Source organism: Poeciliopsis prolifica, unplaced genomic scaffold, assembly GCF_027474105.1.
Source record: "Poeciliopsis prolifica strain line A6 unplaced genomic scaffold, Auburn_PproV2 SCAFFOLD127, whole genome shotgun sequence".
NCBI lineage: Eukaryota > Metazoa > Chordata > Actinopteri > Cyprinodontiformes > Poeciliidae > Poeciliopsis > Poeciliopsis prolifica.
In genome coordinates, this window is record NW_026562502.1 from 683,014 (window position 1) to 709,613 (window position 26,600).

The 26,600-nt window shown below is 39.4% G+C and overlaps 1 protein-coding gene and 1 pseudogene across 1 annotated transcript in view; both read right to left on the reverse strand.

The window, feature by feature from the left end:
- Positions 1-5,117, reverse strand: part of LOC129355235 (ribonuclease inhibitor-like) — a 50,572-nt gene extending 45,455 nt beyond the window's left edge. The window contains exon 1 of the mRNA XM_055024766.1: positions 5,035-5,117. Within this exon, the coding sequence (XP_054880741.1) occupies positions 5,035-5,117 (83 nt within the window). The remainder of the gene's footprint in view (positions 1-5,034) is intronic.
- Positions 5,118-5,127: 10 nt separating this feature from the next.
- The window catches only part of LOC129355228 (NLR family CARD domain-containing protein 3-like), a 45,432-nt pseudogene continuing 23,959 nt past the window's right edge, over positions 5,128-26,600 (reverse strand).

Here is a 26,600-nt window from a genome sequence, read left to right on the forward strand (position 1 = left end):
GAACCAGTTAGAACATCAGAACCAGTTAGAACATCAGAACCAGTTAGAACATCAGAACCAGTTAGAGCAACAGAACCAGTTAGAACAACAGAACCAGTTAGAGCAACAGAACCAGTTAAAGCAACAGAACCAGTTAGAACAGCAGAACCAGTTAGAACAACAGAACCAGTTAGAGCAACAGAACCAGTTAGAACAACAGAACCAGTTAGAACAACAGAACCAGTTAGAAAATCAGAACCAGTTAGATCAACAGAACCAGTTAGAACATCAGAACCAGTTAGAACAACAGAACCAGTTAGAACAACAGAACCAGTTAGAACAACAGAACCAGTTAGAGCAACAGAACCAGTTAGAGCAACAGAACCAGTTAGAACAACAGAACCAGTTAGAACAGCCATTCTTAACCACAGTTGGGCCACCAGCGCCACCTAGAGGGCTGCAGGAAACCCCCAGGTTTTTACCTGTGATAAAGTTTACAGAAATCATGATGCAGCATCAGAATGCAGGCGCTCAGTTTCCACCACTTGGTGGCAGTAGTGTGCCAGTCAGTTGTTAAAACGCTCTAATAAGCTTCTTTACCAACAATAAGCCAGAGACGTTCGGTACTGGATTCGTATTTCATGCTAAATATGATCATCTGTAGCTCTGAGAAACTCGTCTTCCTGATCACAAGCTGGGAATCAGGATCAACAAAGATCAAACCCAGCAGAACCAGACCGGACCTGGTCGGCCCGAGAGGCTGAGGTTCTCCCTGGAGGAGAACCAGACGGACAACAGCAGTTTGGCAACACATAAACTGTTGACCTTTTATAGAAAAAATCTGGAACTTTCAGAGATTCAAAAGTTAAAAATGTTCAGAAATTTCAAATTCAAATTGATATTTAGCTGCAATTTTTATGCAGTTCAGTTAATAACCAACTGATTGAGCTGCAAATGCAGATCCCAGCATAAATGAAGATGAACGCATCTAACTGTGTCTCACTGTGACAAAACGACTAAATACAAAATCACTGACTGGAGCAAATAACTTCTGAAATGAAAGGACTTCACTGGAATGATGACGCTTCACCTGCGCCTCACAACTTCCTCCTGGTCGCATCCAGAGGACAAATCTACGCTGGTCGGATCCGTCTCATCCAACCCATGAACTTTACTGTCCAAGCCTGAATTAAAGCCAACACATTTTATGCTTTAGGCCACCATGTGAGTCGGCCTGGAGAGTGAAACCTCTCCAGGTTTTATCTGTTGTCCATCCTCCCCAGTCTGGAGGGATCCACTGAACTCAGGAAGCTGTTCATCCCGACTGCGGTCCGGCTCAGGATCAGGGACTTTACCAGGATTGATCTGGGTGCTTTTGCTTCCCTGAACCCGACTGATGTTCGGCCTGCAGAGACCGAAGGAAGGCGCCGTCTTCCAGCTCCGTGTCTGAACATCTGCAGCTAGCAATAGTGCCACTGTTAGCAACTTAGCAGCTTCTTCACACACTTTGGGACGTTTCAGACAAGAAATATCAACCACAAAAGGAAGGCCAGTCAAAAAATAATCTGGTAACGGAACAGGAAACTGTAATCAATGCAGCCTTAATAATTTAATCAGAAGGAAAGCCTGGTGGCCCGCAGGCTGATAATGCACTGGGGGAAACCAGGTGGCCCGCCAGGCTGATAATGCACTGGGAAAAACTTGGTGGCCCACCAGGCTGATAATGCACTGGGAAAAACCTGGTGGCCCGCCAGGCTGATAATGCACTGGGGGAAACCAGAGTTAGAAACAGTTTTTCTCATGTCTGATGAAAATGAATCAGGGAATTTGAGGATGAGGCTGCAGGTGGCAGCTTCATGTCTTTGTTTTCCTGTTTCCACTTTAACATGAGAGCAGCTCTAAAACATCAGGATTCATCTCAATACTGATGTTTATTCACATCACAAACATCAGCAATAAACTAAAACATGGAGACTTACTGTAATCGCTGTAGTTTACATTCTGGGTTCTGGAGGAAACCACAGAACTCCTTCACTCCAGATCCTATCAGGTTGTTCCAGTTCAGCTCCAGTTCAGTCAGATGGGAGGGGTTAAAGGTCAGAGCTGAGGCCAGAGAAGAACAGCTGATCTCTGACAACCTGCAGTCCTTCAACCTGGATAAAGAATAAAAGATGTGAGCTGAACCAACAGGATGCAGGTTAAAACTGAAATATCAACAAATTAATAATAAAATGTAGAAAATTAATTTCACTGAATGTAAAAGTGAAACATGATGAACTGATGTTTAATATTTGATCCAGTAAAACTGGTTTATAGAGTCCAAACCAGCAGAACCAGAACATGTTATTATGACGTGTTGTTAGAATATTTCAGTGGTTCTGGTCGGGAATTAAAATGGACTTTCAGAACCAAAGTGACATCAGAGCCTGAGGAAAGTTAGATGGGAATGCCTTCGATGTGCAGCTGGAGGTCAGAGGTCAGATTCTGATTTACAGAAACAGTTTGATCTGAATGACTTCAATGAATCGATCAATATTGGTATTGATCCATGATAGCAGGACTGGCTGAACATCAATCAGCACAAAATATAAAGTCTGTTTTCCACAGATGGAGAATTTCAGTCTGGAAAGTTTCTTCCTGAAAACTGGTGCACATAAAGTTCAGCTTCCTATTAAATGTGATCTTAATGGGAGCAACTGGGATGGAACTGGGATTGAACTGGGATTGAAGTGGGATTGAACTGGGAATGTACTGGGATGTACTGGGATTGAACTGGGAATGTACTGGGATTGAACTGGGATGGAACTGGGATTGAACTGGGATTGAAAACTGGGATGGAACTGGGACGAAACTGGGATGAAACTGGGATGGAACTGGGATGGAACTGGGATTGAACTGGGATTGAACTGGGATGAAACTGGGATGGAACTGGGAAGAAACTGGGATGAAACTGGATTGAACTGGGATTGAACTGGGATGAAACTGGGATGGAACTGGGAATGAACTGGGATGAAACTGGGATGGAACTGGGATGAAACTGGGATGAAACTGGGATGGAACTGGGATGGAACTGGGATTGAACTGGGATTGAACTGGGATGAAACTGGGACGAAACTGGGATGAAACTGGGATTGAACTGGGATTGATGAAATGAAACTGGACGAAACTGGGATGAAACTGGGATTGAACTGGGATTGAACTGGGATGAAACTGGGACGAAACTGGATGAAACTGGGATTGAACTGGGATTGAACTGGGATTGAACTGGGATGAAACTGGGATTGAACTGGGATTGAACTGGGATGAAACTGGGATGAAACTGGGATGAAACTGGGATGAAACTGGGATGGAACTGGGATGGAACTGGGATTGAACTGGGATTGAACTGGGATGAAACTGGGACGAAACTGGGATGAAACTGGGATGGAACTGGGATGGAACTGGGATTGAACTGGGATTGAACTGGGATGAAACTGGATGGAACTGGGAAGAAACTGGGATGAAACTGGGATTGAACTGGGATTGAACTGGGATTGAACTGGGATTGAACTGGGATTGAACTGGGATGAAACTGGGGATGAAACTGGGATGGAACTGGGATTGAACTGGGATTGAACTGGGATGAAACTGGGATGGAACTGGGGGAAAACTGGGATGAAACTGGGATGAAACTGGGATGAACTGGGATTGAACTGGATTGAACTGGGATGAAACTGGGATGAAACTGGGATGGAACTGGGATGGAACTGGGATTGAACTGGGATGAAACTGGGATGAAACTGGGATGAAACTGGGATGAAACTGGGATGGAACTGGGATGGAACTGGGATTGAACTGGGAATGTACTGGGATTGAACTGGATTGAACTGGGACCAATGGTGAAGGAAGGACACAGTGTTTGGTCCAAAAACCTTGAAATCAAAGGAAGAAAGAAATAAAAATCCTGGTGAAATTGACCTGAATTAAACTTTAATCTAAGTGACACATTAACAATAAATAATTCAAATCCATAAATGAAACAAACTGGTTGGCATTTTGGGTCAGCAAAGGCTAACATCAGTCAAACTGTATTGATCATTGAGGAACATTTAAAAATAACATGTTAATGTAAAATAAAACCTTTTTAATCTAAACTCCTTTTTACAGTGTTATATGTAGAGCAGCACAGCCTCATGTCGGCCCTCGGTTTTGATCGAAGGTCTGAATGGACCAGAATAATGAATAATCCGAGTTTTGGAGATGAATGAAAGATTTCCGGTTCATTAATGAATCATCTTGTAAACATGAGCAGCAGCAGCCCGATGAAAACCAGGCTGTGGTTTCCCTGCATCCAATCAGGTTGGCTTTGGTTCCCTGATCAATGATGAGGAAGAATCACCATCATCATCCTCAGTGTGAAGCTGGCCACCGTCTGCTCTTCCAGCCGCTCTAAACATTAGCAGCTTTTAGCTCCCTGCTAACTTATTCACAGAAGTCACTTTCCTCTGGTATGGAGACAACAAACACTTCACCATGCAGTAATGCTGTCACTGGATGTAGCATTAGCTGCTACCTCAATGGAGCATGCTAACAGCTCTAATCGCGCTAAGCTAGCTTAGCTTAGCATCAGGAAGCCTTTTACCGTCGGTTTGCTCCGTTATTCTCAGTAAATTTCCTTCATGTCTTCAGTGTTAGACAGCATTAATCTCTCTTTGTCACGTTTCTGCTTCTCACTAGAGGTGGGCGGATCCATCCCAGTATTGATCACATCGGTACCAATATTGATCATATTGATATTGAAGGAAATATTAAAGTGTTTCATCTGAATCTGTCCCACACCAAACTGGAGCGTCTCCACCTTTCATTCATTTTTTTACCTCCATTTGCTTCAGCAGCAAAACATTTCAACTAAAGTTCAATATTCTGACAGCCTGAAATATGAAAATAATTTATTTTAATGGAAAAATGTTTGACAAAAAATATTCTGCCTTTTTGACATCAGGATGTTTGTTAGGCAAATAAATGATGAATGAAAATAATTGTTATCAATGAATCATTTTGACAGAGAAAACAAACCTTAAAGTCTTGACTTTAGTGACTGAACTCTGCAGGATCTCACACAGACGCTTCATCCCAGAGTCTGAAACGGTTTCCTCCATGTTGATCTCATTTATTTCCACTTCAGTCAGATGTTGGTTGGACTGCAGAGCTGAGGCCAGAGAAGAACAGCTGATCTCTGACAAACTGCATTTCTTCAACCTGGATAAAGAATAAAAGATGTGAGCTGAACCAGCAGGATGCAGGTTGAAACTGAAATATCAACAAATTAATAATAAAATGTAGAAAACTAATTTCACTGAATGTAAAGTGAAACATGATGAACTGATGTTTAATATTTGATCCAGTGAAACTGGTTTATAGAGATAAAACTAGCGTGTTATTAAGACGTGTTGTAACGTTTCAGTGGTTCTGTGGATCTTCTAGAACGGCTCCAAAAACTGACTAGAAATATTAAACTGAAGTTTTAAAAATGGCTGTAAATATATTTAATATAAAAGCAGGTTGAAGCTGATGCATATGTGTGATTTCTCATTCAGGTTGATGTCGGTTTTAATTTCCTTTAATGCAGCAGTGAAACCAGATGCAGCCAAAGTCAGCAGAAGAAAAACTGCTGAGTTTTTCCTGAACTCATATTGAGGCTCAGCTTCTCCGACTCTCAGGATCTTTAGATGTTTGCCTGCAAATCAAGACTTTGGACAAAAAACTGACTTTCCTCCAACTTACTGAAACAGTTTCCTCTCATTCATCAAGAATTTCCTCCACAAGCTATTTTTCATTTTCATATTTAATTCCAAAACAGACTGACTGTTATAGAGAGTCAGTCTGTTATAGACTGACTCTCTATATCTCATTGAGATATAGAGAGTCAGTCTGTTATAGACTGACTCTCTATAACAGTCTATTATAGAGCCTTCGCCTCTGAGGCCTCAGTCCTTGATGGATGTCACAGGGTTGACCTTTGACCCTGTTGATGTTTCATAAAGATCTTCCTGTGGATCTACTGGGAAATAAAAACCACTGGAGATAAACGAAGCCTGTTTGCATGATCACACATGTTGCAGACGTTCATCATCATTTGTTCACATGAAGCCGTTGCAGAAACTTTGTCTTGTTATAAAACTCCAGAGATCATCCATTTCACTCTGGATGTAAAGATGTGAGTCAGAAATAGAAATAAATCAGTCTGAGCGTCTAAATCTGCTCCAAACTAAAAACTAAACTCATTCATTTACATTATTTCCTTGTTTTTGCTCATCAGTTAAAACATTATGAACTGATGATTCAATATCAATAATCTGAAACAAGAAATAATTCACCTTCAGGATAAAAATATTTCAGAAACTACACTGTAAAAGCAGAATGTTGTCTAATTCATACAAACTACATTAGAACAAAATTAAACCAATGACTGAATGATTTCTTGGATTAACAGAGAAAACAAAACCTCAGAATCTCCAGATTACCGGCTGAACTTCAGGCCTTCACACAGACGCTCCATTGCAGACGTTTCCAGTTCTTGTCTTATTTCCAGTTCAGTCAGATGTTGGTTGGATTCAGAGCTGAAGCCACAACGTCAACTCAGCATCAGAGAGTTTACAGCCACCAAGTCTGATTGGAGAGAAAGAAGCAGTTCTAGTTCATTCAGCTCATTCACATAAACCCAATTTAAATACAATAACAGTGATGTCATCTGATCCTCAGTTTGACCCGGTTGAGATTCTCTGCGGTTCTGATTCATGTTCTCAGAACAACTGAAGGTTCTGGTTATGGATGCAGAGTGTAACCGGGTTGGGATTAACCCAACCCTAACCGGGTTACAAGATCAGAACCAGAACCAGAACCTGAGAGTCTGGAAGGTTGATACAACAACAGCAGATCTTTGATGTATTGTGGTGCTAAACCGTTCATTGATTTTATAAACTAACAACAGGATTTTAAAAAATCTATTCTTTGAGCTACAGGGAGCCAGTGAGGGACTTTAAAACTGCTGTTATGTCTCTATCTTCCTGGTTTTAGTGAGAACAGGAGCAGCAGCTTCTGGATCAGCTGCAGCTGGAGGATTGATTTGTGGACAGGCCTGTGAAGACGCTGTTACAATAATCAATGCGACTAAAGATAAACACATGGATGAGTTTCTCTAGATCTGGCTGAGACATTAGTCCTCTAATCCTGGAGACGTTCTTCAGTGATAGAAGGCCGACTTTGTAACCATCTTTACAAACCCACTAAATCCACTGAAGAAATGTTCAAAGTTTCATATATATTACTGGCTGATTGGATTTTTCAAAGGAAACAGTTCAGAGTTTTCAATTCATTTCAATGAAGCATAAAAACTGATAAAAAGTGAATATTTTGTAAAAACCAAAAGCTGCAGCACAGCTGATGAGCTCAACATTTAGACGTTTGAATGTTTGAAATAGTCTAAAGCAGGAGTGGCCAACCTTTATCACCATGGACCGGTCAAGACTTGGTAATCTCTCTGCGGCCCGGCGGTTTGGGGGAGTTTATGAGGGGGGGGGGGGGGCATCAAATCAAACTTCTGCATGTCGGTGTTTCTGCTAAAGCCTTTTTATGCCCCAATTTTCCCTTTGCCACCATCTTACAACGTCCTGCAGTGCATGGTGTCAACATCGTCTTGTGGGATTTCCCTGACTGAACGCAGCCTGGTGAATATGACAGGAGCCAATCAGAACGCGCGGTGACCTAAGATATGTGGAAATTATGTGTTTATGTTTATCAGTTAAAATGTTAACTATGATGAATCATAGAGCAGCTGCTCCTTTTATCAAACGCCTTTTCTTTTGGTTTCTTCTTTTATTGCTTAAAATGATCCACAAACTATCACTGCTGCTCCTGCATCATGTTATTATTCTGAATTCATTATGGGATGTTGGGGTTTTACTGGATCTTCTTCTGGAACTGGGGCACGGCACCAGAACCGGTTCTGGTGCCGTGTTGCTCCTGGACCCACAAACCGACCGAACCTGTTGGACTTTTATTGGCTCTGATGTCACAGAGGTTTGGTGTAACCCAGTACAAAACTCAAGGTGTTTGTAATGAGTTAAGTCATAGGAGTGATAATTTAGAAAGTGTCAAGCATGTTTGCTTAAATATGTTAAAATTGTTATTAATAACTGTTAACTGAAAACTGTACTTACAGGTTCTTTAAAAAAGTAATCTTCACCATATTTTATTTTGAAGGGCTCATATTTGTAAGAGGAAGTGAGGTAGAGAACTTGACTGGTGCCACCTGAAGCTGATTGGAAGCACCTGCATGCAGCAACTCTGACGAAGGTGGTTGGTCACGGAAGCTGGAAGTGGAGGAGAGGTTCTTGGCATAATCTGGGCTGTGAGTGGATCTAGATGGCTGGTAGTAGTGGAGGGTGTTCAGATGAAGATAGTATGGAAATAGGTTGGTCTCTGTAGAAAGTAAGAAAGGGGGAGGAGGGAAGGATAAGGGTAAAAAAGGGATGAATACAGGCAAAAGGATGATGGAGGATGAAGAGGAAAACATTGAGACAAGAAAGAAAATAATGATGGAGACTTTAAAGTGATTTTGAAGTTCAGAACTGGACAGGACTTGATTGGGGTGAGCCCAATCACACTATCAAATGGATTAAAAAAAAATTATGGAGATGTGGAATTAGCTAAAGTTTTAAGAGATGGAAGCCTTCTGATTATCTGTAGGAATGCTGAACAAAAGAATAAAGCACTAAAAATACAAACAAATCTGCAAAAGAGAAGTAATAGGAGAGGAAAGTAATAGGAGAGGAAAGAGGAGCGAAAGGGGTGATTTCAGGGATTCCTTTAGGAGAAAACTTGGACGAGTTAAAGAAAGTAATAAATGGAGGTTTTAGGTATCAAACGACTGCAGGCCTTTAGAAATGGGGAGAGAATGGAGCACTTCTGTGCTATTAGAATTCAAGGATAAAGTAAAACTGGATAAAGTAAAACGGATAAGGTAATGATTGGATACTTGAGCTTCAATGTAAGAAATTATATCCCACCACCTATGAGATGTTACAAATGTCGGAGATATGGCCATACAGCAAATGTATGCAATGGAAAGCAAAGATGTGGTAGGTGTGGAGGGGAACACGCTTCTGGGGAGTGTGGAGAGAATCCGATAAAATGTTGTAACTGTGGAGGGGATCATACCGCAGCATATGCAGGATGTTTGGTGAAGAAAGAAGCGGCGGAAATTCAAAAACTGAAACAGAGAAGAGAATGTCTTATGCGGAAGCAGTAAAGGAGGTGAAAAGTACAGGGATTAGTCAGAGAGCAAAAGTAGAAAAGAAGAAGAAGCAGCAGATAAAAATCAAACATTATCACGCTAGAAAAACTGATCCCGTTCCTGGCTTATATTATAAACTGTTCCGAACAGGCGAGAACTAAGACTGAAAAAATAAAAATTATAGTAAAAGCAGCAGCAAGATTCTTTAGTGTTAAAGATCCGTTATGGGAGAGAATTCAAGATGAGTCAGACAAGGAGAGGGTCAGGAGAAAGTGAGGCAAATCAAATAGTTATATAATTCTAATATTGCAATGGAATGCTAGAAGTCTAATAGTTAATGGTCAGGAGTTTAAAGGTTTTATTAATAGATTGAATGAGAAACCAGATATTATATGTATCCAAGAAACTTGGTTGAAACCAACGTTACAGTTTAACATTAATGGATATTCAATTGTACGCAGAGATAGAGGAAATGGAAATGGAGGAGGATGTGCCATATTTATAAAAGAAACAATCAAATTTATCAAATTACAATTAAACACGGAACTGGAGATTAATGGGTTAAAGTGTGGACAAAGCATGGAAGTATAAAAATGATAAATTATTATAACCCCAATACCCATGTCACCAAGATTATGCTTACTGGGATCAAACAGTGATACCTAACACTTCAAAGCATCAAAACATGGTGGTACAGGTGGGGACTGTGACGGCTGCCAGAATTGTCCTCAGACAATGGAAATCACTGACTGCCCCAAATATCAAAGGTTGGTTGGGATTGATGCTTGAAATAGTGTCATATGAACGAATGCTGGCTAAGCTGAATGATGATTTAGAAAACTTTAAGAAATCCTGGAACAACTTTCTTTCTTGCAATGTCGGGTCAAGTAAACCCCTTTGAGAATCTGCTGTTGTGAAAATATTACTTCTTATAAACCTTTGGTTGGTAGGTTGACTATGCTCATACCGAGGATGCCTTATGTCAATTTTCCGTGAAAATTTTATTGATTTGATGTGTGCAGACCTGGATGCCTTTTTTTTGTTTTTTGTCTTTTTTTTTTTGTTTTGTTTGCCTTTAAGTTCTCAATGTGGGGTTATGAGGTGGGATCGGGAAGGGTTGAATATTTGTATTTGTGTTCTGAAAAATAATAAAAACTTTAATAATAAAAAAATATTATAACCCTGTAAGAAAATAGATAAATTAAAAATAGAAAACATTTCTCGGCATTGGGGAGAAAAGTTAATTTGGTGTGGGGACTTTAATGCACATAGCACTTTATGGGGTGAGAAAGATGATTATAATGGGGGGATTTTAGAAGTAATTATTGAAGAAAAAGAATTGGTAGTGTTAAATAATGGGGAAGAAACTCGGTTGGATGTGATAAATGGTAAGGAATCTGCTATTGATATTACTCTGGTATCCCATGTGTGGCAGATTTGTTGTAGTTGGAAAATATATAAAAATAGTACAATAGGAAGTGATCATTATCCAATATTTATTGAGGTTGAAATAGACATGGTAGAAGGACAGGTAAATAGTGAGGGAGATGGAGGTTTGAGGACACAATTGGAAAAATATAAAGTTATGAGTGAAGATAGGTTGATAAGTATAGATATAAATAAACCAATAAATGATTTAAATCTAGAAGTCAGTAAGAGTATTTTTGATATGGCAAAAAAAGTAATACCACAAAAAGTAAAGGGTTTAAGAAGAAGAAGATAGTTCTTTGGTGGAATCCAGAATGTTCAATGGCGGTTAAATTAAGGAATAAGGCTTTTAAAACACTTAAAGCTATTTGTTTCCAAAACTTAATAAACTATAAGAGAAAACAAGCAGAAGTCAGAAGGAAGATAAGAAATGCAAAAAAGAGTTATTGGAGTAAGTATTGTGAATCGTTAGGAAAAACCACTGCGTTAGACAGAGTGTGGGACACAATCAAGAAAATGTCAGGAAAATCAAAAGAACATGATTTTCCGATACTTAAAGTAATGACAATATGATTATTGATAAAGATAAGTCTGAATTGTTAGTAAAAGTCTTAGCTAAAGTACATAGCAATGAAAATCTTAGTAATAAAGAGAAAGAAGGAAGGGAAATGACACTAAAAAGTTATAATGAAAGGATACATGAGGATATAGAGGATAATGATACTATAAATATGAAATTTTCAATGATAGAATTAAATAAAGCATTAAAGAACACAAAAAATTCAACATCTGGGGAAGATCGGATTAATATATTATGCTAAAAATCTGAGTGAAAGAGTAAGGTGATATTATTAGAATTATATAATAAAATATGGGAAGAAGGAGTTCTGCTGGATAAGTGGAAAGAATCAATTATCATTCCCTATTTGTAAACCAGGTAAGATCCACAACTAACTGAGAGTTATAGGCCAATAGCTTTAACATCTTGTATTGGAAAGTTAATGGAGAAGATGGTGAATAATAGATTAATTTATTTCTTAGAATCAAAGGGAAATTAAGTCATATCAATATGGGTTCAGGAAAGGAAGAAGTACAGCAGATCCCATGGTATATCTAGAACATGAGATTAGGAGAGCACAGGTGAATAAAGAGGTTTTTAATGGCAGTGTTCCTGGATATTGAGAGAAAGCATATGATATGTTGTGGAAGGAAGGACTGCTGATAAAAAATTAGGCAAATAGGGTTAAGAGGTAAGATATATAAATGGATTAAAAAAATTTTAACTGATAGAAGTATAAGAGTAAAAATAGATAATGAAGTAAGTTCAAAACATTTAACTGAAAATGGTATTCCTCAGGGAAGTGTTATAAGTCCCATGTTATTTACAATAATGATTAATGATATTTTTAGTAAAATCCAAACGAGTTTGGAGTGACTTTATATGCAGATGATGGCCTTATTTGGAAGAGGGGGAAAAATATCAAGTTTATAAATAATAAAGTGCAAGAAGAGTTACATAGTGTAGAAGCTTGGGCTTTAGAATGGGCTTTAGAATTTCAATTTCAAAATCCAAATTTGTAACTTTTACTACTAGGAGAATAAATACGGATGTAAGATTAAAAACTATATGATAAGGATGTGGAACGGATAGATCAGATTAAATATTTAGGAGTATGGTTTGATAAAAAACTTACATGGAAAATGCATGTTAGTAAAAATTGTGGAGAAAAGTAAAAAAGATTTTAAATATTATGAGATGTTTAAGAGGCAAAGATTGGGGCACTGGTAGGAAAGCTTTAAAAATAATATATATTGGACTTATTAGGTCAGAAATTGATTATGGGTTTTTTACTACGTGTTTAGATTTCTTAAAGCACAGGTATTATGGAGAAGAGGCTATAGAGAGTAACAGTTAGGGCCAGAAATATTTGGACAGTAACACAATATTTGTGATTGGGCTCTGCATGCCACCGCATTGGATTGAAATGAAACCTCTACAACAGAATTCAAGTGCAGATTGTAACGTTTAATTTAAAGGGTTGAACAAAAATATCTGATAGAAAATGTAGGAATTGTAACATTTGTTTACAAACACTCCACATTTTAGGAGCTCAAAAGTAATTGGACATATAAACATAACCCAAACAAAAAGTTTTTTTCAATATTTGTTGCGAATCCTTTGGAGGCAATCACTGCCTTAAGTCTGAACCCATGGACATCACCAAACGCTGGTTTCCTCCTTCTAATGCTTTGCCAGGCCTTTTACAGCCGCAGCCTTCAGGTCTTGCTTGTTAGTGGGTCTTTCCGTCTGAAGTCTGGATTTGAGCAAGTGAAAATGCATGCTCAATTGGTTAAGATCTGGTGATTGACTTGGCCATTGCAGAATATTCCACCTTTTTGCTCTCATGAACTCCTGGGTAGCTTTGGCTGTATGCTTGGGGTCATTATCCATCTGTACTGTGAAGCGCCGTCCGATCAACTTTGCAGCATTTGGCTGAATCTGGGATGACAGTATATCCCGGTACACTTCAGAATTCATCCGGCTACTCTTGTCTGCTGTTATGTCATCAATAAACACAAGTGACCCAGTGCCATTGAAAGCATGCATGCCCATGCCATCACGTTGCCTCCACCATGTTTTACAGAGGATGTGGTGTGCCTTGGATCATGTGCCGTTCCCTTTCTTCTCCAAACTATTTCTTCCCATCATTCTGGTACAGGTTGATCTTTGTCTCATCTGTCCATAGAATTACTTTTCCAGAACTGGGCTGGCTTCTTGAGGTGTTTTTGGGCAAATTTAACTCTGGCCTGTCTATTTTTGGAATTGATGAATGGTTTGCATCTACATGTGAACCCTTTGTATTTGCTTTCATGGAGTCTTCTCTTTACTGTTGACTTAGAGACAGATAACCTACTTCCCTGAGAGTGTTCTGGACCTGAGTTGATGTGTGAACGGGTTCTTCTTCACCAAAGAAAGATGCGGCGATCCATCACCACCGTTGTCTTCCGTGGACGCCCAGGCCTTTTTGAGTTCAAGCTCACCAGTCAATTCCTTTTTCCTCAGAATGTACCAGACTGTTGATTTTGCTACTCCAAGCATGTCTGCTATCTCTCTGATGGATTTTTTCTTTTTTCAGCCTCAGGATGTTCTGCTTCACTCAATTGAGAGCTCCTTTGACCGCATGTTGTCTGCACAGCAACAGCTTCCAATGCAAAACCACACACCTGGAAACAACCCCAGACCTTTTAACTACTTACTTGATTACAGGTTAACGAGGGAAAGGCCTTTTGAGTTACTTGCAGCCTTTGGAGTCCATTGTCCAATTACTTTGGTCCCTTGAAAAGAGGAGGCTCTGCATTACAGAGCTATGATTCCTAAACCCTTTCTCCGATTTGGATGTGGAAAACTCTCATATTGCAGCCGGGAGTGTGCACTTTCAGCCCATACTATATATAAATTGTATTTCTGAACATATTTTTGTCACAGCTAAAATAACAAAACCTGTGTCACTGTCCAAATATTTCTGGCCCTAACTGTACATCTGGTCCATACTCCAGTCCAGAAGGTGGCGGTAATGCACCTAAAAGTTGTTGCCAACCGCCATTAAACAAGAAGAAGAGAAGAATAAGAAGAAGATTTTTTTTATTTTACCAAAACATTTATTTACAATAATAATAAAACAATTTTCTTTTTTTGTTGTTTTACAATAATCCTATGTCATACATTACAAAACAAATACATTATAATAAAACATCAGTATAATTAGTCATTATTTTCTGAAATGATGCACAACACTTTGTCACATCCCCATAACTCTAAAACCCCCTGCATTCCCAGGGGCTCTGTGGAAAGCAAACTCCAACTTCAGCCTCGCCTTGATGTTTACCTTCACAGAGCCACAACATCAACTTGAGGTCCATCCTGCTTGTCTCTTCGGTTATATATAGCTAATTTTGCCTCGGCTAATAAATAATTTAAAAGCCTTGACTTAAAACTAGTCGCTTTACTATGACGTTACTCCATTAATAAATAGTGCATCGGTAAAAATCATTTAAAAAGACTAAAAACAGTCGATAAAAAACTAAAAAAACTATCAAAGTGTGCAATCTATAAAAACATGAAAAAACATCTCTGACAACCTACAAAAAATGGACACTCGTTTATAAAACCAGGACTAACCACCAATAAAAACCGTTGGTGGCTATAGCGCCATGGAGTATCCTCCACTGGAGGTCGCCAATCTTTTTTCTAATCGGCGGTTTTGTACATTGTCCTCCAGTGGATTGGTTGTCCTTTCAGTCTTTCCACCCACACGCTGACGTCCCTCTTTCGAAGCGTTCTCTTGTTTAGAAATTTCACACAGTTTTTATATAAAGTCTTTGGTGCCACTTTGCACAAATCCATTTCTGAGTCCATGGTCTTCTTTAGCAGGACCGCTTGTTTTCTGGCTTTAGACATTATTTTCTTTAACCTAAAAATTTCTGTGTCTGTGAAACCTGAGTCCTCTTTGTCTAATGTGATGCCTTGCGGAAAAAATAGAAAAGTCTTAAATTTGGGAAATAGCTCTCAAGTTTTATCCCTCTGAGACCTTTTGTTTGTTTAAAAAGGTTCTAAATGTTTCAACCGGGTATCTCGGTTCTCTACTCGTCTGAGATACAGAAGCTTCACTGGTATCTGAGAAATAACTCTCTCATCACTGCTGTCCGATATATCCCTCTTCTCCACAACCGACTTACTTTCCTTCTTACTGGCCTGCACAGCAGCCACCACATTTTTCCTCTTGCTGCGCCGTTTCACCGGGACACAAGCTTCCAGCTCCATTTCCTCCTCCACCTCACCTGTTTCTCCCTCCGCTCCAGCCACTATAAACGACTCCACACTGTCTTTTCTTTGTACCTGTCTCTCCCCCTGAACCTCTCCCCCCTCGCTCTGATCTCCACACACTCGATGCTCCTCATCACCCCTCACATCCTCCTGTTCTTTCTGCACACCATCACTCTCCTTCCCTACACTTCCACCCACACCACCATTCAGCCCATCACCACACACCACCGTGCTCTCATCCTCTCCTATACTCGCACCATTACCACCATCCTCCACCGCCTCTTTAACAATGTTTCCTGTCACATCCTCCTCTACCACCGCTGGTTCCCCCGCAGCGGCAGCGCGCCAGCAGCAGCAGCAGCGGCAGCAGCAGCAGCAGCAGCGCAGCAGCAGCAGCAGCAGCTACGGCGGGTTCTCCCGCCGCAACATTAGCAGTGTCTCCCTCCACAACATCCTCCTCACTATTTGTTTTTTTACCCTGCTCAGCGGCAACGGGCTGCCTTTTCCGAGTCCGGCTTGGCCAGTTCTGCCTTATCAGGGCACATCTTTATGATGTGGCCCTCCTGCCCACAACCAAAACATTTCATCTGCCCTGATGTGGCAAACAAAACATAGTCAAAATCATCCACTCTAACGTGGAAACGCAAATTCATTTCCTCATCCTTTCTGTTCAGTATCATAAATAACTGTCTACGGTGAGAAACAACATGTTTCAATAGCGGTGATTTACACCCGGAAAGGACTTTTTCACCGGCGACACCACCTTTCCGTGTCTCGACAGTTCTTTAATCAAAAATTCATCACTGATGAAAGGAGGTACGTTTGACAGCATTATCTTAGTGGCTGGTAACGTGAGCGGTGAAACTTGTAAAAACACCCATTCACCGAAACACCCTTTTCCACCACCTGCTGTGCATGTTCCACCTTCTCCACAAACAACACCACTGCCCCATTCATACGTGCAGCCGACTTTATCTTCCCGTGCCCAATGATCTCACCCACCGCCAAACAAACTTCCTCCACGCTGCACGGAGAACCAGCATCCACCATTGCTGCCGTCAGACGCCAGCAAGCCAGGCACGCCCGACGGCCACACCCCAAACAAACGAACAAAACCCCTTAAAACGTGATAAAACTAAACACAAGAAAAAACAATTAAACAAGTAAACTAAACACCCAGAAAAACAGTAAGAAAAAGACAAAGAAAAGATATACAATCACTCGAACTTGACTGGTCCATGGTTGGCTGAGGGTCAGGAAGGAGAGGAGAGAAAAGAGAGAGACAGGAAGTGAGAGGGAGGAACCAGGTGACAGAGGGCAGTTGGAAAGTAGAACTGGTCGAGGTCGGAAGAGACGGTTGGAGGAAGAAGGCGGAAAAACAAATTACAAATTGAAATTGTAAAAGGCGGATTGAGCATAAACTGGTATGTGAATGGTTCGGTTGGTAATGGAGTTAGGAGATGAGGAAGATATGGATTTTGATGGGTGGACGCCAGTGGGGAGAGGAAGAGGGAGAGAAAAAAATAGATGAAAGAAAAGAAATTGGTGAAAGTCAAGGAAGTAAACGAGAACTGGAAGAAAGTAGCTCAGAGGAAGAAAGGATAGTTAGGAGGAAAGTTGTGCGGGAGGAATTTAAAAAATATTAAAACTTAAAAATGAGGAAGGACAAGATAACATTAGCCCCATTGTGGTGTCAAGAGAAATAAAAAAGAAAATTGGAGATGTTGAAATGGTAAAAATGTTGAGAGATGGGAATCTGTTGGTGGTTTGTAAAAACGAAGAACAAAAGAACAAGACTCTAAATGTGGAGAATATTTGTAAAAAGAATGTGTTGGAGAAAAGAATCATTGGAGAAAATAAAAAAACTAGAGGAGTGATATATGGGATCCCTCTAGATGAAGATCTTGATAAAATCAAGAAAAGTGTAGTTGGTGCAAAAGTGAATAACTTAAAGAGATTGTCCAAAACAATAAACGGGAGAGATGGGGAGTCTGTCAATACTCATGGAATTCGAAGAGAAAGAATTACCACTAAACATCAAAATAGGTTATCTCAGTTTTCAGGTCAGGCCTTATATCCCTCCACCGCTTCGTTGCTTTAAATGTCAAAGATATGGACACATAGCAGCAGTTTGCAAAGGAAAGCAGAGATGTCCAAAATGTGGAGAAGATCACAAATTAGAAGAATGTAAAGAAGAAGTACAAGAAAAATGTTGTAACTGTGGAGGGAATCATAGAGTTACATATGGAGGATGTGAAGTCAGGAAGAAAGCAAAAGAAGTCACACAGATTAAAATGACTAAAAATATAAGCTATGCAGAGGCAGTTAAAAATGTGAAAGAACAGAAAATAAGAGAGATTGAAAAAACGAGGCAAATTCCACTGCAAAGTGAGATACAGTCAGAGGAAAAGGTTGTGATATCAGTAGAAAAACTAATATTATTTATGGCATATGTTATCAACTGTACTGACCAAGCCAAGAATAAACGGAGAAGATTAAAATTATAGTGAGGGGAGCGGAAAAGTTTCTGGGGTTTAAAGAGGATCATGGGAGAACATAAACAAAAAATTGGAGGTAGACAGGAAGCCAGGAACATCTGGTGGAAATAATTCATGTTAATATTACAATGGAATGCAAGAAGTTTGATTGCTAACGGACAGGAACTTAAAGGATATATTGATAGTCTTGAGGAAAAACCAGAAATGATTTGTATTCAGGAAACATGGCTAAAAGCAACGTTAGATTTTGTGATTAACGGATATGGTAGTGTAAGAAGAGATAGGCAGGAGGAGGAGGAGGTGGATGTGGAATATTTGTAAAAAAAGGGATACAATATCAGGTTTTAGGGAAAGAACTTGAATATATAATATAATTGAAATTTGGGAACAAGGTGGTAAAGTTAAATAATAAATTTTTATAATCCATGTAAATTATTTCAATTGAAATAATGGATGAATTAACTGAATATTTGGAAGGAAAAGTAATTTGGTGTGGGGATTTTAATGCTAATAGTATTGGGTAAATGTAACGATAGAAAATGGGAAAATAATAGAAGAATTAATAGAAAGTAAAAATCTTGTATGTAATGATGGAACTAGACTTAATGTAAGAACAGGAATGGAATCAGTTATTGATTTAACAATAGTTTCAAATGGTTTAGCGAGTATTTGTGAATGGATCATTGATAAAAATACAACAATAGGTAGTGATCATTATCCCATTACAATAAAAGTAGGATTAAATATAAATAATGAAAATATAAAGGTCAATAAAAAATGGGATTTTAATAAAGCAGATTGGATTAAATTCAGATTTTTAAGTCAAATAAAATTAGAAAAAGTGGATATGGAAATGAATATAGATGAAATAAATTTAAACATTTGTGAGATAATCTTGGAAGCAGCAGATAAATCTACGAAGAAAATAGGGTGTAAAAATTATAAGAAAATAGTACCATGATGGACAAATGAATGTAAAGAAGCAATAAAAGTAAGAAACAAGCATTTAAGGTATTAAGAGGTAATTCAAATATGAGAATTTAATTGATTATAAAAGAAAGCAAGCAATAGTAAGGAGAATAATTAAGAATGCAAAAAGAGAATATTGGAAAAAAATTTGTAGCACAATAGGGAAGGAAACAAAAATAGAAAAAATTTGGAGAATGATTAGAAGAATGAATGGCATTAAAAGAGAATTTGAATATCCTATATTAAAAGTAGATAATATAAATATAATTAAAGATGAAGATAAAGCAGAAATATTGGCAAGAAACATTCAGTAAAATTCACAGTTCAGATAATATTAGTGAGGAGGGTAGAAAAGGAAGAGAAAATACAAAACTCAAATATAAAGATGTGTTGCAGAATGAAGAAGAAGCAAATAACTTGTTAAATGTTGAATTTACAAAAGCTGAATTGAACTCTTCATTTACAAAACTTAAAAATACAGCACCAGGTAAAGATAAAATATGGTATAGAATGATAAGTCAGCTCAGTGAAAAATCTAAAGAGATAATATTGAAATTATATAATAAAATTTGGGAGGAGGGGAAATTACCAATGGAATGGAAAGAATCAATTATAATACCAATAGCTAAACCAGATAAATCAAAACCAGAAATTATAGGCCAATAGCTTTAACATCAAACTTACGTAAAATAATGGAAAAAATGATTAACAATAGACTAGTATTATTTAAATAGTAAGGGGTATATATAAATTCAAAGTGGATTTCGAAAAGGGAGGAGAACTAATGATCCAACAATATGTCTAGAGCATGAAATTAGAAACAAGTAAATAAAGAAAATGTGGTGGCAATATTTTTTGATATAGAAAAAGCGTATGATGATGTGGGTAGAGGGATTATTAATTAAATTATATAGGTTGGGCATTAAAGGAAAGATATCAATGGATTAAAGACTTTTTACTAAATAGGAAAATTCAAGTTAGAATCGGTGAAGTAACATCAGGAGTATATAGAGTAGAAAATGGAACACCACAGGGGAGTATAATAAGTCCCTTATTGTTCTCTATTATGATAAATGATATTTTTAAAGGTATTGATAAAGAAATGGGATGTTCACTCTTTGCGGATGATGGCGGTTTGGAAAAGAGGGAAAAATTTAGGTTTTATTGTTAAAAAATTACAAGATGTTATTAATGAGCTAGAGATGGGCATGGCAATGGGGATTTAAGTTTTCAGTTGAAAAAACAAAAGTAATGGTATTTACTAGGAAAAAAATAAACAGGAAGTAAAATTAAAATTATATGTCAAGAATTAGAGCAAGTAAAGTGTATAAAATTTTTAGGAGTATGGTTGATGATAAACTAAAATGGAATGTACATATTCAGAAAGTTGTCGATAAAAGTAAGAAAATCTTAAATATTTTGAGACGCTTGGCTGGCAGTGACTGGGGAGCAGATAGGCAATCTTTGAGACAGTTTTATACAGGTATGATAAGAGCTAACATAGATTTTGGTTGTATTGTTACGGTTCAGCAGCGAAAGTACATTTGGTTAAATTAGATGTAATACAACATCAAGCATTAAGATTATGTTCTGGAGCATTTAAAACCACACCAAGAGCAGCAATGGAAGTAGAGATGGGAGAAATGCCATTAGAATTAAGAAGATTAAGGTTGGAATTAAATTATTGGTTAAATTTGCAAAGCAAAGATCAATTCATCCGGCTAGGGAAATTTTAAAACCATTTTGGGAAAAAGAAACAAAAGAAATGGGGAGTCTTGGATGGACAATTGAAAACAAAATAAAAGAATTTAACATGAGTAGTCTGGAAATTAGTCATAAAACACCAACATCAGTAAAACCACCATGGATTCTACCAGAAGCAACAGTAGATATGACAATAATGGATAAGAAACAGGATAAATCTGTCATCATTGATAGTAGTTCAGTGCAGGTACTTTTAAACAATTACTATCAGTATATTCAAATCTATACAGATGCATCAAAAATAACTGGAAAAGTAGGTATAGCGTTTGTAGTACCAGAATTCAATATAAGAATAGGAAACGAATTACAGACGGATTATCAGTGAACAGGAGAAATGATGGCAATTCTATTGTCTTTACAATGGGTAGAAGAGATAAAACCATTAAAAACAATAATCTGTTCAGATTCAAGATCTGCACTATTAAGTATTAAAAACAAGCAATCGGATAGTAGAATGGACATTTTATTAGAAATATTTCACACATTATATAGAATAAAAAATATGGGGGTGATAGTTAATTTTGTATGGGTTCCAGCACATATTGGAATAGAAGGAAATGAGAGGGCAGATAAATTAGCAAAAGGGGCAATTCAAAATCCAATTAGCATTAAAGTTAAAACAAGTAAAGCTGAAGGAAAGAGTATAGTTAAGGAAAAACTGACGGAAAAGTGGCAGGAAAGGTGGGATGAAGAAATAACAGGAAGATGGTTTTATAAAATACAGAAGATGGTAGGAGAAAGAAGAAAGGGAAGAAGAAATAGAAAAGAGGAAAGAGTGATAACAAGGATAAGATTTGGGCATACAGGACTTAACTACTCACTTTTTAGAATTCAAAAGCATGCAACTGGTAAATGTGAGTATTTGTGGAGAATGGGAAACAGTAGAACATGTTATTCTAGAATGTGATAAATATGAAAGAGAGGAGATAAAAAAAGAGTTTGAAAGTATTAAGGAAAAATTTAATTTAATAGATATTTTGAGGAAGAGTTTTGAGAGCAACATATACAAATAGTTATTCGATTTTTAAAGAAAACTAAGATATTCAGTAGAATTTGATAGTAGACATAAGAGTTAATGTATGGATGATAGTGATGAGTAGAATATAAATATGGATGTAAGTATGTATGTGTAGGTATAAATATAAAATGTTTTTTCTTTTTGTGTGTGTAGGTGTATGTAAGAATATATAGGTATATATATACAGAGAGAGCGTTAGACCAACACGAGCCACACTCCATACCAGTAAGTGGCGGTAATGCTACTCTAAGTTTGTTGCCAACCGCCAATAAACACAACAAGAAGAAGAAGAAGAAAGGGAGGAACCGCGCGAAAAGAAGAGAACGTGGCAGAGTTTAGAGAACGTGTTTTATGCATGTTTAGACTTTCAGTTGGACAGTCGCTGAATGTATATTAACACTGTATTCTGTTTAGCCGCTGCTGTGACGGTTCCAGACCGGAGCTCACTGTATCGTAGGTGTAACGCTCGCTGCCGCATCGATGTTCACCAGCACAGTGAATAGCTATTGAGGACGGTAAGCTAACACAGCTAACGGACTTTAACTAAGGTTTCCGTCGAGGAAGCTTTAGCCAAGCTGAGCCTGGAGCAGCGGTGGTGGTTATGCTAGGAATCCGTGGCGGGACTGAAGGACTGGATCTGCGCTGGCCTCCTCTATCATTCCTGGACCCTGTGGACTGCCGGACTGGTTGGGGCGGCGGAGGACATCTTGCCAGACTGGATCTGCGGACATCTTGGTGGCTGGAGCTGAGGACGGGTGAGGTGCCGAGGGGTTTGGGTCTTCACCTGGACCGGGTGCCAAGGCTCAAGCTTCAGGCCTGCAACGGGTTTTTGTTTGCTTGTTGGGACTACATTTAGTTATTTAATGCCGGCTTTAGCTGAACATTAAAGTGTGGGCCCACATTTATTATTATAGGGTGAAACTAAACAAAAGTTAAGTATTCGCATTTTGTGCATTTGTTAATGTTTTAATGTTCAACTCTAATTCAAGTGTGTGTTTGATTTATTATAGAACTGTATTTGGAGTATATTATTCCTATTCAAGTCTATATTATTTAGTGAGAAGGAAAGGAAAGTACTAGTGTGTCATTACTCCAAGGTGAGTGAAACTCAACAAAGGTTAAACATGAGAGTGTAATAGTCATTATTTGTAATTTAATGAGTTTAGTGAACTCAGGGGCCTTTACCTACGTTAGTATAACTGGGCTACATTGGGAAATCGGCCAACGATCCTTAAACCAACCAGACCTAAAACTCACATCTCCTCTCGACCTCTGACCTCACTCTCTCTGACTCTGGTCGCTATGGTCACGGTTATATATCCCTTCAAAATAAGATGCAGATGCACTACAAAACCAACATTTTCCTTTTCTAAACATTTTAACTCAGGATATCGACTGATGGACCCTGAGCTGTTTCTCCTGCTGGAGCGCTGAAGTGATGCTCAGGGAGACACTGGGTCTCCATGGTGATGCAGTCTGAAGCTTCATTGGCTCATCAGGTCACCTGATCATGCAGAGCAGCTTGGACTGTGGGAATCAACCCACCGGCATAAACCCATCCTCCTGCCTCTCTGGGCCTTCAGACAAACTTTCCAAAGAATCTGATCTGGTTCTGTTCATTTTGATGCTTGTGGATCAATGTTGGCGCCAAAACGCCACCGAGAGAATCTGGTAAAGGATTTTCAAAATAAAAGATCCTCCAGACTCAGATAATACATAAGATGTAAAAATATTTTATTATTTATTGCGCGGCCCGGTACCAACTGGTCCACGGACCGCAGGTTGGAGGCCACTGGTCTAAAGATGAAGGAAAAAGCTAAAGGCCAAAAATCATCACAACACTTGAAGAATGAATCAAACAGTGAGGAAAATAGAGCCGAATCAGCATGAAGACGTCTGGACTCACCGAGCCTTTCTGCAGTTCCTCACAACTGGAACCAATCTCAGTCGTCCTGATTCTGATGTGTTGTACTTCTCCAGGTCCAACTCATCCAGAACCTCTGACATCTGCAGCATGAAGGACAGAGCTGAACACTGGATCATAGACGATTCTTCTTCTCTGTTTGCAGATTTCAGGAACTCTTGGATCTCCTGATCAACAGAGACGTCGTTCATCTCCATCAGACAGTGGAAGATGTTGACGTTTCTGTCAGGAGACGCCTTTATTCTTCCTGTCTTCAGATTGTTGATGATTCTCTGGATGGTTTTTGGACTGGTCTCTCTCTGACCCAGAAGGCCTCCTAACAGTCTCTGGTTGGACTCCAGAATGAGGCCATGAAGGAAACGCACAAACAGGTCAAGGTGGCCATTTTCACTTCTCAGAGATTCTCCATGGCTTTTTTCATGAAATCCTCCAGAGATGTTTTACTGTATTTTCCTCCCAGGAACCTCTTCACTACCTCTGAGTTCCTGCTGGTGAAACAGTGGAACATGTAGACTGCAGCCAGAAACTCCTGAATGCTCAGATGAACAAAGCAGTAGACTGGTTTCTGGAAGATCACACTCTCTCTTTTGAAGATCTCTGTACAAACTCCTGAGTACACTGAGGCCTCTGTGACCTCCAGACCACTGCTCCAGGTCTTCTTGGTAGAACTGATGTTTCCTTTCTCCAGATGTTCAAACGCCAGCCTCCCCAGCTTCAGAAGAACTTCCCTGTCAGCCTCCATCAGCTCCTGTGGACTTGTCTCATGTCCTCCATGGTACTTGTTGTTCTTCCTCTTTGTCTGGACCAGCAGTGTGAGTACATGTCAGTCATGGTCTTGGGCAGCTCTCCTCTCTGCTCTGAGGTCACCATGTTCTCCAGAACTGTAGCAGTGATCCAACAGAAGACTGGGATTCCACACATGATGTGGCTCCTGCAGGTCTTGATGTGGGAGATGATTCTGCTGGACAGCTCTTCATCACTGAACCTCTTCCTGAAGTACTCCTCCTTCTGGGTGTCGCTGAAGCCTCGTACTTCTGTCGCCCTGGTAACACATGAAGGAGGGATCTGATTGGCCGCTGCAGGTCTGGAAGTTATCCAGATGAGAGCCGAGGGAAGCAGGTTCCCCTTGATGAGGTTTGTCAGCAGAACGTTGACTGATGATTTCTGTGTGACGTCAGAAACCAGCTGACTGCTGCTGAAGTCCAGTGAAAGTCTGCTTTCATCCAGGCCATCAAAGATGAAGAGGAGTTTGCAGCCAGCCAGCTGCTCTGCTGGGAGCTTCTGGAGTGTTGGATGGAAAACATGGAGCAGGGAGAGAAGACTGTGCTGCTGATCTCTGATCAAGTTCAGCTCCCTGAACGAAAGCAGAACCACCACACTGACATCTTGGTTCTCCAAGCCCTCTGCCCAGTCCAGAGTGAACTTCTGCACTGAGAAGGTTTTTCCAACACCAGCGACGCCGTTGGTCAGAACCACTCTGATGGCTCCATGTTGGTCAGGGAAGGTTTTAAAGATGTCATGGCACCTGATTGGAGAGTCATGGAGGTTCTGGATCTTGGCAGCTCTCTCCAGCTGCTTCACCTCATGCTGGGTATTAACCTCTTCACTTTGTCCCTCTGTGATGTAGAGATCAGTGTAGATCCTGCTGAGGAGGGCCCTACTTCCTGTTTCATCACTTCCTTCAGTCACACATTCACATCTCTGCCTCAGACTGATCTTATGTTCCTCTAGAACTTCCTGCTGCAGAACAACATCTGCTGAAATAAAGAAAAGACAACTGAAGTAAGAAAAAACATGATTTATTGTGATTAAGTTGGATCCAAACCATGTTGAACATTGAGAGGTGTTATTATTATAAGGTCTCTGACTTCATAGGATGTGATGCTAAACAACTGGATCCATCAGATCGTTTAGCATCGGATCAATCTGATGGATTGCTAAACAGATCAAAATCTGCTCTCTATTCTATCGTCAGACAGCAGATTTCGGTTTTGTGGGTTTTTTCCATTCACTGTCAGGATCTGATTCACAAATCAGATGAGATGAATAAATGGTGACAGAAACACAATAAATGCAGCAACTTTAAGTAACATCAACTCTTCTGCATCATGTCCTCATTTGATGTTTCTATCTGACTATGTGACTGATTTGGCCTTTTAGAAGTAGATTTTTTTTAAGTATTACATTTCACATGTAAATATGTAGATTATAATCTGAGATTTATTATCAAAGTAGACTTATCAAAGTTTACTTTATAGTAAAGTGAAGTAGTTGTTGGGTTCCTGCTGGTGAAACAGTGGAACATGTAGACTGCAGCCAGAAACTCCTGAATGCTCAGATGAACAAAGCAGTAGACTGGTTTCTGGAAGATCAGATTCTCTCTTTTGAAGATCTCTGTACAAACTCCTGAGTACACTGAGGCCTCTGTGACATCCAGACCACACTGCTCCAGGTCTTCTTGGTAGAACATGATGTTTCCTTTCTCCAGATGAACACCTTTGATCCATTTACAGCTGGAACAGATTTACCTGGAATAATTGATCACTGAAAGACTTTAAAACCTTGAATTTCCAAATCCCAACTAAAGACGTTGAATTGGTTCAACAGACGACAGAAGGAAGCTCTGATTGGAGGAGTTCAGTCTCACCTGGAGCACAGCTGCTCTGATTGGCTGTCAGCAGTCCAGCTGCTGTTCTGGGTCTTTTTCCACACTGGGGGCAGGAGGAGGGTCCAGATGGAGCAGACTGGTCCCAGTAGGACCTGATGCAGTGTCTGCAGAACCAGTGTCCACAGCTGGTAGAGACCGGATCCATCAGAACCTCCTGACACAAAGCACAGCAGGACGGCTGCTCTTCCTCACCAACGCTGCTCCTCTTCCTCCCTCTGTGAAGACATTTCTTCATCACTGCAATAGTTCACTA